At 35.2% G+C, this 21,333-nt stretch overlaps 1 protein-coding gene across 1 annotated transcript in view; it reads right to left on the reverse strand.

Moving 5' to 3' along the window:
- The window catches only part of LOC134854594 (structural maintenance of chromosomes protein 4-like), a 402,174-nt gene that overhangs the window by 35,431 nt on the left and 345,410 nt on the right, over positions 1-21,333 (reverse strand). The window contains exons 5-9 of the mRNA XM_063870921.1: positions 20,415-20,579; positions 19,439-19,566; positions 13,457-13,607; positions 12,751-12,942; positions 12,208-12,353 (exon numbers count right to left, since the gene is read on the reverse strand). Coding sequence (XP_063726991.1) covers positions 12,208-12,353; positions 12,751-12,942; positions 13,457-13,607; positions 19,439-19,566; positions 20,415-20,579 — 782 coding nt within the window. The remainder of the gene's footprint in view (positions 1-12,207; positions 12,354-12,750; positions 12,943-13,456; positions 13,608-19,438; positions 19,567-20,414; positions 20,580-21,333) is intronic.

The following is a 21,333-nucleotide window of genomic DNA, read 5'->3' on the forward strand; positions in this document are numbered from 1 at the left end:
ACCCAATTAGGCCGCTCTGTACTGATAAAATAATTGCAAGAAAATTTTTTTCTTTTGCAAAAAAAATCAGTTTTGAACTTCTGTCTTCAATCGTTGAAGTCGTAAAATGAGTGCCACTTGTATAGCAGCCAGTTTTCATTCCTGTTTCGACCGGTAGAAAACATGGAGAGCAAGTTTGTTTTTGGGAGTGATTAATATATATTTTTTTTCACGCAAAATTGTATTACAAGTGGCTTATTGAAACGTGAAAGTCTAAAACTCTTGAAGCGTAAAAATTGAAATTCTTGAACTCTCAACGCTTTTTCAAAAATTGAAAGGATATCCTAATTAATATTTTTGAGTTATTTATCTACACACTAGATGCCCTTTCGCATTTATTCATGCCCTTTCAGTCATAGTTTGAGCAGTTTTTGAAAACTTGAAAAAATTTCCCAGTATTGAGAAAAACAGGTTTGAAATTTTTATATTTAAGTCAATTTTCTAGCTGATACAGTGAGTGTGCAAGCTTACTATAGCTTATTTAAGCTCAATTTAACGCGTGCGCAAGTTCCAGATTTTATTCATTTTTCCCTTTTTGTTTTCCCCTTAAAATTAGGTACCACAAATAATCAGCAGAATAAGTCGAACAAAAAAACAGTAATGGCTTTCAGCCATGGTGTCAGACTTGTTAACGGGCCGCCATAATTGAGGCCCGGCCTGATATAATTCAAGTCGAGCCCGTTGGCGGTCCGATAAACAGGGAATTTATTAAATATCGGCCCGTTGGGGCCCGCTGCTGCTTTTTTGATACTCCTGCAATATGGGATTGATTGCACTTCCGAAGTGTTTAAGACCCAACAATGGGTTCTTCATCACAAGTTCCTTTGTTATCCAAAATGCATTAACATCAATGTACGACGATGTTCGGATTTGAAGTGCTTTGTGGTGCCCACAAAAGTAAAGTAAGGCCCGTTGGGGCCCTTTGACAAAAGTGAAAACCTCGGCCCGGCCCGGCCCGTTGAGGCCCACAACCGGCCCGGCCCGTTGACAAGTATGCATGGTGTGAACGTTTGTTGAAAATTTGAACAAAAATTCTAAGAGTTGAAAGACCGGTTTGAAGTTTTTGTGTTTTGGTCAAGTTTCTGGCTAATAAATTGAGCGTGCAGGCTTACTGAATTCAATTTAAGCTCAATTTAAGCCAGGAAAATTTACTTTTTTTCAAGCTAAGGGTTGTTTTTTGATTTTTAGCAACATTTTAAGTATCAAAATCAAATAACTCTGATTGAAATTTGAAAGAAAAACTCGAACTTTTGATAAAATTGTACTATTTTTTTTGGTTAACATCTGTATATAACACCACGCAGAAAACAAAACAAAATTCAGTCAATTTTTTTGTGCTTCTTGATGTCTTTAGTCGGAATATTCTGTGCAACTTGCACAGCAACCGGCTGTCTTTTAATTTATTTAGATTTTTTTGTGTGTTTTTTGAATCTCTTATCCAAAAAAGTTGTATACTTTGGAGTTTTCTGACAGGTTTTGTTGTTCCGACATTCGAAGACAAGGGAAAGTTTATTTAGGGTTTCAGTATTAAACAACATCTGGTGCTGTTGTTCCTATCACTTTTCCTGTGCTTTTGTTTCGAAGTAACTATTAGGAAATTTGTGTTTTTTGACGCAGTTTGAGTACCTCAAAACACTCCATGGAATCAATTGAGGTATCAAAAAAAGCCTTCGCTAGGGATAGGAGTCAAAAATTAACCCGCCCTTTCTTGATAAAAAAAAGTCTGGCAAAAATTTGTTTTTGATTACTTTAATTCGAAAAATCATGTTTTAACTTCTGTTTTTCAACAGTGAGAGTCTGAACATTTTGTGTCACTTGAATAGTAACTGGTTATCCTTGCCGTTCCGATCACTCAATATGTAAGGGAGAGTTTGCCTACGGGTGTGTCTAGGTTTCATTCATTTTTTCTATTTTTGTTTTCCCCGCGAAATGGAGTTCCACAAATAATCAGCGAAGTAGGTCGACTGACAAATTATATTAGTGCCTTTTCATAGTATGAACGAGTGTTAAAAATTATTTAAAAAAATCAAAGAGAAATACCGATTTGAAATTTTTGTGTTATGGTCATTTTTCTAGTTGATAAAGTGAGCGTGCAGGCTTAGTATAATTTTTTTGAGCTCAATTTAAGTCTTGAAGTTTTAGTTTCTTTCAAGTTTAGTTATTTTTCTGTTTCAAACGCCGTTTTGAGAATCAAAAACTTAGAATTTCCAAAAAAGTTCTAAAACTTCGAAGTTTTTGATTCTCAAAAATACGTTTGAGACAGAAAAAGAACTTAACTTGAAAGAAATTAAAACTTCAAGGCTTTAATTGATTATCACACCAAGCTCAAAATACGAAACAAAATCGATTTTGTTTTGTTTTTTGAAGTCTTTGGTCGTAATATTCTGGCTTACTTGCACAGTAACCGTCTGTCCTTGTTTTATTTAGTTTTGTTTCTGAATGCATGTCCTTGTTTTATTTAGTTTTGTTTCTGAATGCACAACTACATATTTTCTTATTTGGGTGTTTTATAACGAGGTTTTATTGGTCTGACATTCGAAGAAAACGGAAGAATCGCTTAAGGCTCAGGATTAATTTGAATCTTGTGATTTTGGTTCCGATCAATTCTCGATGTGGGAAGTAACTATGTTAAAGTTTGTCTTTAGTTTTCTGACGCTATTTGACAACATCGAAAACCACACAGAATCAATTGTGGTATCATAACAAAGACTTCACTTAAGATAGAAGCCCAAAATTATTTGACAATAGACCCGATTTTTAAAAATGACAGTTTTTCAACAATTTTGCTTGGGCTACATTAATGTTTTGCAGATTTCTTACCCAATTGGAAAGCTCTGTACTGATTAAGTAATTGCAACAACTTTTATTTTCTTTTACAAAATAAATCCGTTTTGAACTTCTGTATTCAATTGTTGAAGTCCCTAAAATGAGTGCCAATTGTATAGCAGCTATTTTTCCTTGCTGGAAATGGTTTTTTTACATCACAAATTTTCAACTTTTCCCAAAAAAATGTCCACATTTAAACTCGCAAAAAACACTATATTGAAGAACCGTTATAACGTATATTTGGTAAAAACGGGCTCAGTTGATGTTTTCTTAGATTCCTTCGCATTTGATAGATGATTCCACAAAATTTGTTTAACTTCGTAATAGCAACTTCAATTTGATCTTCGAAATGCAGTTTCTTATCGAGATAGAAACCTAAAACTTTGATAATGCATTTTCGCTCAATGTCTTCATTGCTTATTGTGTTAATTGAGTAGTTGTTATTCTCATTCCGTTTAAAGAATCTAGCTGTCGTGTTTTTACTCAAGTTCAAAGTTAGTTCGCGTTTGTCCAACCATTCTTTTTGTCAATGCATTTTTATGGTCTTCATTTTAAAAAGTTTTGTTTTCAGACTGCGTTCAAGTAGCTGTATCATCGGCATAGAAATGGATTATTGTGTTTTTTTTCTTCGAATTTGGCATATCATCAAAAGACAGATTGAAAAATAGTGTTCCTAAAATTGAATCCTATAGTAATTTGCGACTTGATTTTGTTGATGCATACAAACTGATTTCGACCTGATAAGAAACTAAAAAATCATAAGCTCGTCCTTTTTTTTACCACAATGGTAACATATATTCAAGAGAACCTTGAGATCAACGGTTTCAAACGCTGTTGGTAAGTCAAGAAACGTACACTGGGTTTCAATGGCTTAATTGTCCTAGTCAAATCTGATTTTTTCAAATGATCAGTCTTTGAACCAAAAACGTTGAATGTAAAAAAAAGAAAAATTCTTCATCAGAACGCACTGCAAACCCAAGCCAAAGAAAATAAATGAATTTTTTAAATTGATTACAAATATCACTGGAACTGCTAAAATGTTACAACGCAGATAACATCAGCACAGCTGCAGATTTACTCAACGACTATTTCGCAAAAATAGGTAAGAAGTTAGCAAACTCTTATAATAACCCATACACCAGCCAAAAAATCAAAAAATTTGTCGAACAACCATTGTTATTTAGACCGGTAACAACAACTGCAATAAAATGTATCTTGAAAAAATTTTAAAACAAAATTAACCTAGATTGCCACAAAACTAATCATCTTTTTATTCTATTGATACAAGAAATATTGGAGCCGGATGAACTTATATATTTAATCAAAAACGTCAGACAAAACAGTTTTTCCGAGTTGATTAGAAATTGCAAACGTTTTACCAAAACATTAAGAAGGAAAATTAAGAAGGAAAGTCCTCCAAATTCAGACCAATTTCACTTTTTCCCGTCCTTGCTGAATCACTAGAACGATTGATTTACAATCGAATTTCAGATTTTGTCACAAGATGTTGGATAGTTTTGATCTGAAAATTGTTTTGTTTTCGGCGCGCTTGCAACCTAAATCATCAACAGCTTGTTGAGCATCCTTTTGGATGCTGCCAAACTGCTGATAAAAATACCTCCTTTTGTACAGATGTTAATGAATAGAAAAAACATAATGTTACGACCATAGTCTTCGGAAACTAGAAAAACAAAAACTATTGTTTAAAAAAATCAAAAAAAAATCACATTTTTTCAATTGTTTTTATTTTTTGATTCCCAAAATGGCGTTAAAAACGCCAAAAACTAAGTTTACTCGCGTAAAACTTAAATTAAGCATAAGTGAGCTGTTGTAGACGGCTTAAATTGAGCATAAATGCGCCTGCTGGCTTGCTTTACTCGCTAGAAACTTCACGAGAAATAATTTCCAACCGGTATTTCTCGACACTGGAAAACTGTTTAGGAAATTTTTTCAACTGGTTCGAATCACGACTAAAAAAGTTTTAATATCATATATCACTCAACGAAGTCCGGTGATTATTTGTGGTACCTGATTTTGCGAGAAAATCAAAAAAAAATAAAACTCACCCTATTACACAGTTCCTCCCCATTTTCAAGGTTCGGAACAATAAGTTGAACTTTTTTGAGCTACGCCAATCTGTTAGCAAAACGAACAGATCTACTTTTCAACCCTTTATTTCTGGAAAGGGGGATTTTAAAGTAGTCTCAACTGAATTATAGGAGTCCTGAGGGGTCAATTGAGCAATCTCTTCTCCACCCCATTCTGGGGGGGGGGGGGTTGGGATTGTTTAATAGGTTATAGGTACTTGAGAAATGTTTATAAACACTTGAAAGTAGTTTGAATGTTATGAAATCATAAGCCAGATTCTAGATTCTCCAGCGAATGTCGAATAACAAAATTCACAAAATCAAAACTCAAAATACGTTCACAGTGTAAAAAAAAAGTTACTAAAACTGATGCATTTAACGCCGAAATTTTCTGTCTTGAAAGATAGAAATAGTGTTATTGCGTACATTATTCAGGGGCTCTAGAGAACATTTTCAGACATTCAGATACGAATTTAGAACACCAGCCCTAGTAACTTCTCAATTTTACACTGTAGATTTCAGTTCGCTAAAGAATATAACTTATTTGACCAAGAAAACTTGGATTTAGTTTGTAATAAACTTTGACAACAAATTCAGATTGTAATAGGACAATGAACTTGCTTTCCAGTTTGTCCGAAACGTCAAAAAATCCTACAACACAGCAGTGCAGCTTGCTCAGTCCAATACTAAACTATTTACACCAACTATCTAAGGTGTCAAGTTTTTCTACAACTTTCTCAGTATAGTTGCAAGTTATTTTGGAATCTCCAATAAGATACTTGTTGCTTATTTTACTGTTTATGTATTTATTATTGCCCCCCAGATCTGCTAAAAGTTGAGAATTATCAATCTTTCCTCTAATTTTCTATTATAAATTACCCGAAAACGTTTTCCTCTGCTACGTACTTCTTCGATCAAAAGATTTTCAAATTGTTTGAAAAACAAAGGCTTAAACAGCTAAATTTTATTGTTAATTCACCAAATTACAATTACAAAATCATGTCTTCAACCACCAGCAAGAATTATGCTTCAATGCAGCCGAGTGAAAAATCAAATAGAGGAAAAGAGTGGCCAGATTTAGTAATGCTTGAAACCAGATTCGAACCCGAGGACTCTCCGCCAAAACCTTCCAAAACACGAAGACAAGAAATCTTATCTGAATCGGCCGCTCAACTAAGAGACGCCACAGTTCCGCAAATAGCACGTGATCACAAAATCGTCAAACTTATTTGGCTCCTAATTTACATCGGCCTTTTTATGACGTTTTCTTTTTCACTTTACCAAATAGTGGCAAAATACTTCAGTTATCCTACGTCGGTCGAAATCGAAATTGTTTCCAGACCTAGACTGGAGTTTCCAGCCGTAACAGTTTGCAACGAGAACCCAGTCCGCAAATCGCTGGTCGGCAGAATTAAAAAATACAGCGACTTGCTTGTATTGGATGATTATGTAAAGCACTCACTGCAAGCCTTTGCAGCAGATGCATTTGATGAGTTGGAGTTTCATACATGCCAGGAAGGTTAGTTTATTGGGCTTGGTACAAGTATGACAATTGGGAGGATCTATTTGACAATTATACTTAATCGTACTTTTTAATTTACTTTTTAAAGCCCTTTGTTTTTCTTTAGGTTACCGAGAGTGCACTAATAGTCACATCTGCATCCCTGTAGCTTGGATCTGCAACGGTATCGACAACTGTGGCGACAACAGTGACGAATCAGACGAACTGCACAACTGCGCCGAACTTATAGCAGGGCTCTTTTTAACTGATTTGGAATTTACTTTTAAACAATCACCCCTACCCCTATGGTATCTACTACAGAACCTCCTCCCCTAAAATTAAAATTAGTAAATTAGCACTAGAGCTTGTCATTGAGAATTCTAATTCTGCTGGTGTTCTGATCGGTCAAAATTTCGACTTACTTAATCTACTTAACAATCCCACCCCTTCGCACCCCTTTTCTTCAAGGGGGGAGGTTGTTAAGCAGATCCTTCTTTTAAAATTTAGTATATATCAAAGGGTACCCTGTAAACATCCAATGTCAAACAATCGAAAAACACTTAAGTGTTGCAAACATCCAAAAAACAGTTTTACAGGGACAAAATTCCGACATTTTTCAAAAAGTCGGGCAAAGATCCAGTTTCTACCATTCGCTTAACAGATGATATAGTGATCGAACTCTATAGTGGCAGGAACCTATAAGAAAAATAGAGCCGGTTATCGCCGCAAATTAGCGACGCGTTTGTAGCGTGCACACCGACGACCTTAAACCGAGAGTCGGCTTATTGGAATCTGATTAGTGAACGACATCTTATTTTCGAAAATCTAGCGTCATAATGTTGCATAACTATTATGTAGTTTCGATTGTTTGACATAGCGGATGTTTGACTGTGTTGCATGGCCATTTTTGAAAGCAAATGGAACAGAGGCAAAGCAGAGCTTTGCATCCCCTGTGATGAAAATTAAATGAAAATCAATACTAGTAGATAAACAGCAAACGTAGAAAAATTCAAAAATTATTTTTAAAAAAACATGTAAACTAGCAAAAAAAAATCTCGACCAAATTAACTGCCCCTTTAGAAACGCTACCAGCCAAAAGCGTAGCAAAACTTCACATTAAATGCGACACAACACCTATATATCATACTAAATCGAGCAACAGAAATAGAGATGAAGCAGTAGAAAGAACTCTTTTTTTTGGAAAAAAAAGTCAAATAGAGTGATGTATCAAAAAACATCCAACATTCGTCTTGATTTATTCTTGAATGGACTTTTTTCATGAAAATTAGTCAAAACTTTTTATCAAAAGGAAAGTCAAGTAAGAATTGAAACAAAATTTAAACAGCGATAATAAAGCCGATAATTCTAAAGCACGCATATTGCGCCGAAAAAAATTATATTTTTAAAAACTCAAAAAAAAAATTTAAGTTTCTCTACAAAAAAAATGGTGAAGCATTATTGCTCCCGGATGACTCCAAAAAAGACCTGTAAACCAATGTATAAGCAACCGAAGCCTTTTGAGCTGAACAGAAAGAAAAGGAGAAAAAAATGTAGAAAAAAATGCTTTAAATTGAGATTTTACGACCCGAAAAGAATTTGAAAACCGAAAAAAAAAATTGTAATTTTTTCGAAAAACTAATTTATTTCTTAAAACTGACTCCACCAAATAACAACAATAAAGAATTTTTTTATTTGATTTTCCAAGAAAATGAACACGTCAGAGTGAAACTTATCGTTTCTACTTAAATTGACTATTCTGTCAACAAATTTACTAACAGTATAAAAGTCTAGAACTCGATTGCAAAATCCTTTGCTTATCACAAGGGTAATTACAATTAACAATCAAAGTCTTTAATTGATTCCTTTCTATTATTGAGCTTTAAGGAAAATTTGGATAAAACTTATATCTGGGCAAGCACCATATTGCTGATTGTAATAAAAAGTTTTTGAATAGGTTATCTTTCCTTTTTAATACATTCTTAGACCATATAGGGAAAATTATCCCAACACTTAGTTGAACAAAAATGGGTTGTTGTTTAAGTGTTTCCCTAAAAAGGTACCTCAATTAATTTTTGCATATGCGAGTAACGCTGTCGACTTCGCGTAAATATAAAAAGCATTATTATAACTTTTTCATGGTTAGACAACAAAAACGAATTTGTTGAATTTATGCCCAGAATGTAAAATTGTATAACGGTCTCAAATTTTTTTGTTCTGACTTTCAAGAAAATGCGGAACAATTATGCTTGTGGTGGTTTTTTATTCAGTCAATTTTCAACTTTTTAACTCAGCATTTTCGATGGATTTTTTTTTCAGCTCAAAATTAAAAACTTATTCACCTGTGATCATTTTTTGTAAAGAAGTGGGGTTAAAAATTCAAAAATGTTAATTTGACCAATTTGGGATAACTAACGTGCTACATTTTGCATTCTTATGGCACGGGTTAGCAGCGGATTAAAGCGCTCCAAGTTGAACTAAGGTAAAACATTTGGTCGTATTATTAGGATACAATTAGGATGCAAGATTTTCAAAATTTTTCAAAAATTTTGACGCTCGCCTGCTAGGATAATATAGAGGAAACGCTTTAAAAATAGCAAATGATAAAAAGTGATATGAATTTGAAATAAATGATCTCGGCTTTTGACCTAGGCTTGCCTTTTAAATGGAAAGCTAAAAAAAAGCCCATACTAATAGACGGGTCCCTACTCCCTGGAGAAGACGAGCTGGAGAACATTTGTAACGAGGACTATTTTATGTGCCCTGAATACGAACAGTGTGCGATAGCATGTGATGGTACAGCAGAATGTCTAACAGGAGGTGAGAGCTCAAAAGGACCTTGGTTAATGATAATTATAGTAGACACAGAACAATGACACAGAACAAAGGCGAAGCGGAGCTTCGCAACACTTGTGATACAATTAAAACATTGCCTTACAAAAGTTTAGGAAAAAGAAGGAACTCTTTCTTTTCAAAAAAAAATTAACTAAAAAAATAACTTTAAAAAGTCCAAAAAACTACAAACACTTCATACCTTTGTCTCGGAATATGCTACTATTCTCGAGTATGTTTTCATGAGATCAAGAAGTTCTTACTTTAACGCCAGAATCTCAAAAAACAATTAACCGAGAGTTTCAACAAAAGTTTTTATTGACATCTCAGCGTTTGAGTGACATGCTAGAAAATTTCAGTCTAGAAATGTCATATAAGCAATTATATTAGTCAAGCCATGGCACGATAACCCAAAATTTTACAAGGTATTTGGAAAGTAGCGGATTTAGGGGGAGGGGCGGACCCCCCCCCCCCCCCCCCCCTCAGGAATTCGACCCAAAGGGTCTCCCCTTTGTACTATTTTAAGATATCCATTTTTGGCTGACTGACCTTAAAATTTTTCTAAAGGCGCCTTTGGCGCCAATGTAAAATATGTTTGAGGGGGGAGCGCGCGCCAAAAAAATCAATTTTTTGGTCGAAATTTTCCAAAAAGTGCCTAAAAACGCTATTTTTGGCCTGTTTTTCAAAATTTTGCCTGCGGCGCAGAAATTTTGGCCAAAACAGGGTCTTTATAGTGGTTTGGGAGACCTCAGAAAATCACTTTAGTCGACCTAAAAAAAAGGTTCGAAAAAGGCAAAATTACGAGCACAGTTGAAAAATCACAAGACCAGCACCAAGGTTGAGTGGTCACGTTTATCTATCAAGATCATCTAGATTTTTAAACTATCCAACACAAAAATTTTTCTTGGTTTCAGTCTGAATTGGCAGCACTAAAAAGGATATCAAAAAGAATTTATACAAGCGCAATAAAACAGAGGCCGATGCTTAAGTAAAGCTTTACCCACTAGCGATATGATTCAGTGCTTAAACTTTCTACCGCTGAACAAAAAATTTTACATTAGAAAAATTTAACTCAAAACCAAAGAACCCGCATTTAAATATAAGTGAGATTGATAGAACAAAAACTCCTATACTTTTTATAAAGAACGTCGTCATATAAATATATAAATCATATTGGTTTTTAAGGTTCTGAAACTCGTATATATCAATCTCAAGAACAGCTTCCATTTTGTATAAAATCTACACGTGCCGGATTCGTAAATGGATACTCAGCCGCCGAAAATGTTGGTGATGAAAGCTATTATTGTTGAATATTCTTCTAATCAAGTTTTTGCTCAAAAAAAAGATAACAAAACTTCGTTAATTATTATACTGTAGCAGTTATGTACTTTAAATGGCGTCTGAGGGGATGATTTTCACAAAAAATCTCAAATTTAAAAAATTCATTTTATTTTATTACATTTATTTTTTTATGGTTTTTACTGCTCCATAAAGCTTAAAAGGCAGTCGGAACATTCAGGGATGATACGCCCTGATTCGAGCAGTCTTTTTTATATAGAAATTGTTTAAAATTGTGGGATTAAATTGCCAAGTAGTTCGATAAAACTTGTAGAGTCAGATCGCAAATTTGATTCTTAGCCATGCCATGGCAATGATAGCGTGTGAGGACTAGCTTCAGGTCTACCACAGCCTGACCAATTTCGGCTGTACTAGTGATACCACGTGATTAATCTGAACGCAAAAAAACGACCTTGAGTAGCTAGAATAGAGCGGCGCTCAACAAAAGACTAAGGCTGGATAGCCTTTCATAGATTCTCTGCGAATCGCGGAAACCACAATGAATTAATTATTAACACCCAAATTTTTCACCTTAAAAAACTGAGTATGAGCCTTGCATATAGTTATAAAATGTGGACCCAAAAAAATTGGGCAAGAAAATCTTAAACTTGAAATTTTTTTCCAGATTTTGACGAAAGAGAGGAGGCAGGCTGTGAAATCAAATTATGTGGTGAAAACCTTATTGCGACTGACCAGCCTCAGAACTTCTCTTCCCCGAATTACCCGTCGGAATACCTTAATTCGCTGAATTGTGTTTGGTTGATCAAATCTGAAGACCCTGATAAAGTTATTCAAATAACCTTCGAGAATCTGGATCTAGAGGGAACTTTTAACAGAAAATGCTACGATTATCTTGAATTTTTTGACGGAAATTCAACACAATCTGATACTATCAAAGTAAAAAACAATCGAAAAGTTTGTGGCCGAGAGCTACCAGAGCCCGCGTCTTACTCTTCATCCGGGTCTAAACTGACTGTTAGGCTCACATCCGACACAACTTCAACCACAAAAGGTTTTGTGCTAAGTTACCAAAGTGTTCCAACGAAAAAAAAGGCATGTTGATAATGAAAACAAAGAGCAGAAATCCGTTCAAATGGCCGATGTAGATTCTGAAACAAATAATCAGATTGAAGCCAACGACAAAAACCGAATTCTGAAAGACGGGAATTCCAAAACATTCAAAATTCTAAAACGAGCTAAGAATTCAAATAAACGTCAAAAACGAAGTGACAACTTGAATATGGTTTCCGATAGTACTGAAGGTAGCGAAGACTCCACTGAGAATGATTACGACAGTGATTATACTAATGATTACGATTACAGTTTCGAAACTGAGCACTATTACAAGTACACGTACACGGATTATTTCCATTTATACAAAGCGTCTACCTTGCCTGACTATTCAGATTTCAGAAGAGCAGCTTTCTTTTACCAGCGAGTGGTCCGCCCAAACGACCATCAGGGACTACTCAAACGTTGTGGGCAATTTAGTGAGCTACGTTGATGTTTCATCCACTCAAAAGACTAGTGCATACAAAATATAAAGGAAAAAAGAATGTCTGGCATGAAATAAAAGTGAACACGAACTGAGTCATGTCGTGAAGATCCTGCTGCAGCTTCTCGGCCGCCGTCGTGGCCTGTTGCCACTGTTTGTGCAATCTATTCCTGGTCATGTTCAACATGTCCAGATTCGCATGTGCTCTGTCTACTTCACTCTTGCACTTGTTTGTAGTCTGGAGAAAAAAAGAGTGCTTTCCTGATGCTTTGTTGCCATGACATCTCTTATCTGTCTATTACTATTTTTGCGTTACTCTTAAAGTACGAAATTTCCAAATTCATTATACGCAATACTTACAAAACATCATTTAAATTTTGATTAAAATCAGACCACTTTCAATGCTGACGAATAAAGCATTTATCTTGTTTGACATCATTTGCAAAATGTTTTGATGGCAAACATGTTTGTGGTTGAAAATTATACCGAATAAATACATGGAATGCAGGTATTCGGCACTTATCACAATTTTACACAAAGCGTTCTCAAGGCCAGCAAACAGTTGAGAGATGACTGGATTGCGGCTAGAGAAACTGCCAACTAGGAGTGGGTTTGGTTAGTTCTAGTTGACTGGCCTCGTTTTTAGAGATGAGTAGTTTGCACTTGGTCTGCTTCTCCTGCTGCAGACTCCTGGTGTCTATGGACTCCACAGCAGCCGAGTACTCCTCGTCCAACTCCTTCTTCGTCCCCTTCACTCTCTTCAGCTCCTCCTCCATCCTCTCCATCTGTTTTCTCTTCTCACCCACACTCTTCTGCGCGTCCTCAATCTGGGAAAAAAGAGACAAACAAAAAATAATCAACTATCAGACTTATTAAATACAATTAATTACATTCAAGTCAGCAGTTCCTTCTCAAGTCAATAAACTGTCTTTACTACTCTTCTGACTTTAGTTTTCACGTATTTTCAAGCTAAATTATCAGACACCAGATTCGATTCGTCTGACTCCAGCAAATCAAGAAAATACTTAAGATTTTCAAATAGTTTGCCTCAATTCAATTGCGATAGATTTCCGAGTCGGAGTAAATCGCCGCCTATGATACGCTTTAACTGATCCTCGCATCGATTGTAATTATTATGTGCCTGTAGAGTGAAAATGAACACTTAATTTGGCACAATCGTTTGCTTGTGTATTGAGACTTATTGCTTTCACCATGAAACGATGATTTAGATAACTTTGAAAAACTCGGCTATGTGCATAAAATATACACGAACTGGTTTAACAAAACTCGGTCATCATAACGCATAATAAAAAAGAGGCAGTAGCAGCAGCAGGCCTTTACCTTTTTGCCCAGTGTCTCCGTTTCCTTATTCAGCTTGGGTATGCCCTCCCTGGCGTTTTTGACATCTGCCCTGTGCTTCACATCCTGCTGGTCCACCTCAGCAAACTGTCTCTGCAGCTGCTCTGCCTTCTCGTTCGCACCTCTCAGCTCCCTAAAACACATTCGATACACTTACCAGTCATAACAGTGAGCGTATCATTATTGAGATTATTTAACCATCGCAAGTACGAAATTGAACTTGAACAAAAAAAAACAAACAAACAAAAGGTTTTAAGTTGAGGATTATTGGTCACTTAAAGCAGTTGCATACACTTTCAAATGATCTGAAATGGAAAATGTAATAACTTTTTAAAAATTATGTCTAGTTCTTGAGAAGTGCCGCGGTATTAATCAGAATCCTAAACCAGATCAATTTGATTTTGTTGATCAATTAAATAAGTATTTTAAAATTATCGCTTAGAAAATTGGGCATTCAGGGAGATATCACGCGATCATGTCTAAAAAAATGAAAATTTTTTACTCTTACAAAACCTGATCAATACCATTTCTAAATAGGTAGTCTAGAAGAAAATCTTCTAGGTAAACAAACCTCGTTTAAAATATAGATAAAATCTGCGGAGTTAAATCAGTTATTGAAAAAACTCAGTAAATTCTGTTATATTGCACAGAGGCTACGCGGAGCTTCGCACTACTTGCGATACAACACAATCATAAAAAAGCATGTACAAAAAACTGAAAAATATTGACACAGAGGTGAAGCTGAGCTTCGCGCCACTTGCTATACAACAATATAGGACAAAAGTAGAGGCTATGCTAAGCTTCGCAGATGTTAGCGAAAACATGACAAAAAGCAGCTCTATAAAAGCAATAAGAAAAAGTAGAAATAAATCTCGAATTAGTATAAACTCGGGTACATCTCGGATGTGATCAGCGACCTAGATAATATGAGTGTCACGCACTAACAACTCAGCGACGGGCGTTTAATAAGTCGTAAATACTAGCCACAAATGAAGCAGAAAACATATGATATGAAATTTCCAATACTACAGATCGTGATGTCCAATACTACAGCAAAATGCTACCAAAAAATGAGCACTTTTAATGAACCCTTATCTGCGAGTTAAGTTATACTGTTCGTACTGAGAAAGAATGTTCGTACTAATACATTAACGCTTGCAAGTTTGCTAAGGTAATCAGACAATGAACAGAGGCTAGGCATATTCGACAGTCATATTACAATAAGCAGAAAAATACTTTTTGCAGAAAAATGACAAAAAAAATAATTGAAAAAAAATAATAAAAAAACTAATGAAAAAAATTCAAAAATTTTACTATCATTCAATAAATACGCAGAACATTCCATTATTTCAAGAACTATGCAGATAATATATGGTAGTGTAATTTCCACTGCATAAAAAAGTGCCACCAAATAAGTGAGCACTTTTATTGAACACTTTTATTTGCGAGTAAGGTTAGACAAAGAATTTTCGCACTAGTACACTATCGCTCGCAAGCTCGCTGAGGTAATCAGACAAGATATAGAAGCCAGGCATATTCGACAGTCATAGCACAATAAAAACAAAAAAATCATTAAAAAATCGATAATACTCAATTAAAAATTCAATATTCAATGTGAAAGCATTTTTTCAAGTCCCCCTGTAGTAATTAGTAGCCAGCCGTAATTAGTAGTTGAACTCGAATATCATGAATTTGAGCAAGTCAAGTGATTCAACTCATTTTGTTAATTGTTAGCTTAAAAAAAGTCTATATTCCGATTTGATATCGCTTGCTAATCGCAAGCGTAAACATAAAATCCACTTTCGAAATTAGAAGTCGATCACATTGTTCGTGACTTTTCCTGTTCAATACTGGAGTTTGCCTTCCTTTCAACAAAAAAATGAAGTGAATTTAAAAAGAAATCAAAAATCAAAACGTGAGAAATTAAATTTGAGCCTGAACAAAATTTAAGACTAACTGAAAAGAAAGCAAAAGAAAAATCATCGCCACCTTCAGAAAAGTCTGAAGCAGGTTCATCGATTCTCAAAAATTAATCTCGATTACTTCAAAACCCACCTTTTTCTGCTTGGTTTTCCAATCATTGGTAGTTAGAACCAGTAGCGGATTTAGGGGGCCGTCCGCCCCCCCCCCCCCTCAGGGATTCGACCTCCTACCGACCAGAGGATCCCCCTTTGGTATTTTTTAAGAAATCCATTCTTGGCCCATCGACCCTAAAAATTTTCTAAAAGCGCCTTTGGCGCCAATATATACTAATTTTGAGGGGGGAGCTCGCGCCGAAAAAACGCGATTTTTTGGTCAAAATTTTCCTATAAGTGCCTAAAAAGCCTTTTTGGACTGTTTTTTCAAAAATTTGGTTGCGGTGCAGAAAAATTGTCCGAAACGGACCAAACCGTGGCTAGGGAGAGCTCGAAAAATCAATTCGGTCGGCCAAAAAAAAGGTCGAAAAAATTTCGAACATTTTTTGTAAATCCCCCCCTCGAGAAAATCGTAGATCCGCCCCTGGTTAGAACAATCGGCAATTCATACCAACATTATTATCAGAACTTGCTTCTGAACAATTAAAATGCTTCTGAACAATTAAAAATTAGAAATCAGTTTTCTTTCTTTAGTTGCAATTGCGAATAGAATATATTACAATGTACATGCACTTTTCCTCTTTGGATTTTTTGATGTTCATGATTTGGTTTTCCACGTCTCGTTGAGATGCCTGTTTTACGTCTAATTCGTCCTTCAGTTCGTTAAAATTGGTCTCCAAATTGGTTTTGCTAGCTGTCACTTCTGACCTTAAAAAAACAAAAATCATCAATAAAAGCATCCGGTTGTGTACACCGTAAATCCGACCACAAATATAGCCAACAGTGTCAATCAACTACTCATTGTCATCAAGCAAACCGAAAAAAAAATTAGACATTTCTCACATAAGTTATTTAACTTCGGATCTACAAAAAAATACATAACATCACGTTAAGGCTCTTCCAAATAATGCTCTTCCCTTCGGATTTGGAGAGCGTAATTTGCCTTAGCATATTATTTTGAACTGAATGTTTTATTTGAATTGTGTTTCGCCTGCACGAGCGCATTTTAGTGTTCGTTTGAATTGAACTAGCAATCCTGTCTCCATTAATCAATCAGATCGCAAAAAATTAGTTGTTGTTCTGAACATTCTAACAATTTCAAAATAAGCAATATCGTAAACCGGTTGGAAAAATTTCAAATTTCAAAAAAAGAATTGGTTCGCAAAAACGTGAAGCTTTTCTAAGCAAGCTATGAAATATGAAACTTCGATATGTTTCAACTTCGGTAAGTTACTTCATGATGCAATTCGAATGGCAAAAAAATTAAAGTTTTTCTACTGAAAACATTCAAGAAATGAAACTTTGAAACTTTAAGCTATTTCAAATTAAATCGAATAGCGGAAAATTTGGTCCTTTCTAAGCTAACTATTCAAGCTATCTAATTAAGAAACATTTCAACTATTTCATATAGCAAATCAGTATGCAAAAATCAGGCAGGATTATTCAAGCAAACTATTCAAGCTATGAATTATTTCCAGTTTTTCATAGACCAAAGCTGCTCGCAAACAAATCACTTCTTCTAAACAAGCTATTGAACCTATGAAAAACTTGAAGTATACGAAGCGGTTCGTAAAAAGTTTTTTCAATCAAGCTATTTCCGCTGACACTTAGAAAAGTTATTTCATACACTGTTTCGGTTCGCGAGAAAATTAAGTTCTTTTAAACAAGCTATTCAACCTAAGAAACATTTCCATTTATTTTATAGGCTGAATCGTCTGACTAAATAATTAGGGTTTTTAGGTAAGCTATTCAAGCTATGAGAACTGAAAACTTTTAATCAATTCACGTCAAGAAATTGATCTTGGTTAGCTCGGATGATATTGTGATCATGATACTCTATTGAGTATTCGTTAGCGCGAGGTGCGGTGAATGTTTTTAGTTATTTTTTAAATCCTACGTGCGTAAATTGTCGAGGGGTTAGTGCTGTAGTTAGTCTGAATAATTAGTTTTTGTTTCTTTCGATTTCCTGTGAGGTAATAAGGAGTGGTAAAGCAAGGGGGTTTGTGAAGTTATAATAAGCTGTCCAATGAAGTGTGGGTATTAATACATGTTCGTCTACAGAATTATGCTATTCAGGGTTAGTGTCAGATTGATTAAATGTATATTGGGGAAGAAGGGTAGGTTTCTTGGATATATTTAGTTGTATTTGTATGGATGATTTATATATTCTCGGGCGGTTCCGGGTTTGGATGGGAACGGGTGACTGGGGAATTTTCGTTTAAATGTTCTATAAGCACGGTTAGTACTAGTGGACGATTGTGTTGATGTGGATGACTGATCTAAATCAGTTCGCGGAAACTTAAAATTTTTAAAGCAAGCTATTCCAGTTTAAAAACTTTGAAATACATCAAGTTATTCCGTAGACCGACTCGGTTTGCTCAACGTTAGGTTTCCTAAGCAAGTAGGTTGTTGTTTTTTGTTCATTCATTTCAGACTGAATCTGTAATTGTAAAGCTGTGGAATAAAGGAAGGCAAAACTGTCTGGCCTTGAAATTCAATCGTGATCATAACACAGAGGCGCATACAAGCAAAAACATGACCGATAACGCTACTGGAAAAAACTGAATGAGTAAAACTTTGTGTACAAAATTTTTTCAAAGACGCACGCCAATTATGACGCATTAGCAGTACCATTCAATTTAAAGAAATTTACCAACTAACATGCTTCAATCTATAGAGCAGTCTCTGGGGCAGTAACAACTTGAAAAAATCTAATGTAATGAAAATCACCCCCACACGCCATATTAAGTACAAAGTGATAAATTTCGCTCCTACTAGAAAATCAATTATGGCCTATACGCTTCCTTCAAACAATTTGGAACGATTTCCATGACGTATTAAATCTCCGCTAACGCGTTAATAATGCGAAATACATCGCGCGTTAATTGTCCCAAATTGTCCAAAATGGCAACCTTCAAACCCCCGTAACTCTACGAAAAGTGATCACAGGTAGAATACATTTTCAAATTTAGGCTCAGGACAACAATACCTTTTGAATATTTAAAAAAATTCCGTCAAAAATGGCTAGGTAAGAAGTCGAAATGTCTGAAAAAAAAACAACCCCGAGCACAAATATTCAGTTACTTTCGTTACGAAAGTCGCAAAAAAATAGTCTGTGTTAAGATCCTAAGCATTGGCTGAACTTAATAACTGGTTATTGATAAAAAAAATCAACACCTTCAAAACGAACACATTTTATCGTAACAATACTTGCGTCGCAACAATATTTGCAACTTAGGCTGGAAAAAAAGATTGTTCATACTATAACGCAAGCATTGCTTGTGTAAACAACGTTCAAGAAGGCTTAGATCAGAACTTTTAAGAATCATTTAGAGGAAACAACCAGTTTATTGTTTATGAGGCGTTTAGGCAAGAAACTTCAATCATTCTTGTCTAGAATATTCTAAAAATCTGTTTGGAAAAAGTTCGAAAGTGCTTGCCTCAGCGCTTCTTAAACAATAAACTCGTTGCTTGCTTTGAATAATTCTTAAATGATCTGATCTAAGCCTTCTTGAACGTTGTGCTCATTAGAAAAAATTATAATATTGCGTCCATCCATATCGCATGAAGACTTCCATTTAATATATGAGATTTTTATTTGAATTGAATTTTCGCCTGCAAAATCGCGTTTTCATCTGGCTGCGTTCCTATTAATTTTTTGAAAGTAGTTTTTAGCGCTGATGGGCCAAAAATGGGTGGGGTGATGTGGTAGGTAGGCCGAATTCATATAGATCAAGTCAGGAGAAAATATGCTCCTACATGATACAACAAAAAGACAAATATTGTCGGCAGCTGATTTTCCGTAGAAAAAAAACAATGCAAGAACAACGAGTAAATAATTGTTTATGATCCACTAATAAACCAATGAGTAATTAAAATGGAAACTTACTTGTACTTTTGCATGATTTTGTTCTTGAGGGATGAAATACTGTTTTCGAGGTCCAGAAACGCCACTGCTTCCGCTTTCAGTTTCTCCAGACTATTTTTTTCGCCTTCAACAAGAGCCACGCGTTTCATCTTAAACAAGAAATCCATTCAATAAATTCTGGGACATGACCGTAAAAGGGATAATCGAGGAGGGGAACTACACCTCCTGTAAATCCTGCCCCGTTTTTCAAAATTAACTTTACCCTATAAGGACACAGAGACAAAGCAGAGCTTCGCACCGTTTGCGATACAATACAAGAATACCGCGAAAAAGAATTCGAAACAAGAAACATCGAAAATGTCAAAAAAAACAAGATCTATCAAAACAAATACAGCTACTTTTGAAAAAAAACGTGCCAAAACAACATAATCTGAAATAAGCATCAGAAAAAAGTATCGGTAACAAAGCCGAAAAAAAAACAATTTTTTTTTCAAAAATTGTCGAAAAAAAATTGATTTACCAATACTTTCAAATCGTTGTCTTGATTCTGTCTCAAAGAAAAATCCTCTTAAAACAAGCCAACTGAATGTTCAATCAGCATGAAATTAAAACAAACAAAGTAGTAACAAAGACAGATCTTCTTCAGCAGACATAATTTGAGCCTAAAAATATGTTTCCATAAAAAAACTTATGCGCAAACTTCTCAAAATGATACCGTTAAGCCAATAAAACGAAAGCCGAAACCTTTTCAGGCAAATAAAGAAAAAAAATGATATACTGAAATCGGAGTACGTAAATTTACAAAACTCGAATAGAACGAGCATTTAACACACCATGCTCAAAGTTTTCTGTCAATTGACAAAGTAGTATTGAGGAAAACTAAAGTTTCAGTCATTCTGTGAACAAAGTTGTTTACGGGGAAAGTTAAGTAGCCGGCTTATGGCAAGGCTACGAAGAAGTCTTGAATGGACTTGTGAAAGTGCAACTAAATTGGCACCTGGTCTTTTCTTTTCTCTTCTAGCTCTCCTAGTTCAGAGTCTATCAGTGTCATGAGTTCCTTGTACTGGTATGTGCCTATGATGTTCTCCAGATACTCCAGCAGTCCCTCGTCATGTTCACTCAACCCCTTCGGCTTCATCTGAGATATCTGCTCCACCTCACCCTTCAACAACAATTGCAATAAGTCACTCATATTTTCCACACACCAATGTCTAAAAGGCCAATAAATAGATTCTTAAGGCCCATTTACAAAACCTCCACAAAGGATAGACGAGGAAAGATTGGCTAAAACTTGTCATGTCTGAAGATGATGAGGCTGTTCGAAATTTCAGATTCTGCTCTACATGCTAACTATTGCACTGACGAAATTATTGCAAGACGTATAAGGGACCAGGTTAGATGCAAGTGGTCCAAACCAAATTCACTCATAGTATATTCCAATCTAATATCTGCTGAGTTTGATAGAACACAACACGCTTTAGGCAATTTCTTGATTATTTGATTGAGTTGAAACAATTATAGACTGTTTCATTTCACGTGCAAGAATCTCCTTTAAACGAAAAATCAGGACCCAAACAATGCAACTATGCTCAATAAAAAAGACTGTAGAGCATTGAGACAACAAGGCATATATAAATGTCTTCACTACGTTCATCCGATTGACAAAGGTCATTTTGGGTACATAATCCGACAGAATTAAAGCCAATATCCATTAAATTCATAATCTGCGCAGGGTTGGGAAAAAACGTTTTTTATTGAAAAAATCAATTAAACAGCGTTTTATTTATAAAAAACATGTTTTATTGTTTTTTTACAGTTTGTTCCGATCTAACTTTTTGCCTTAATACCGATGATCTAAAGATATGCGGCAAGAAAAACGGAAGCCAGATAATCATCTCTTCCTTTTGCTACAAAAT

Source organism: Symsagittifera roscoffensis, chromosome 9, assembly GCF_963678635.1.
Source record: "Symsagittifera roscoffensis chromosome 9, txSymRosc1.1, whole genome shotgun sequence".
Lineage (NCBI taxonomy): Eukaryota > Metazoa > Xenacoelomorpha > Acoela > Convolutidae > Symsagittifera > Symsagittifera roscoffensis.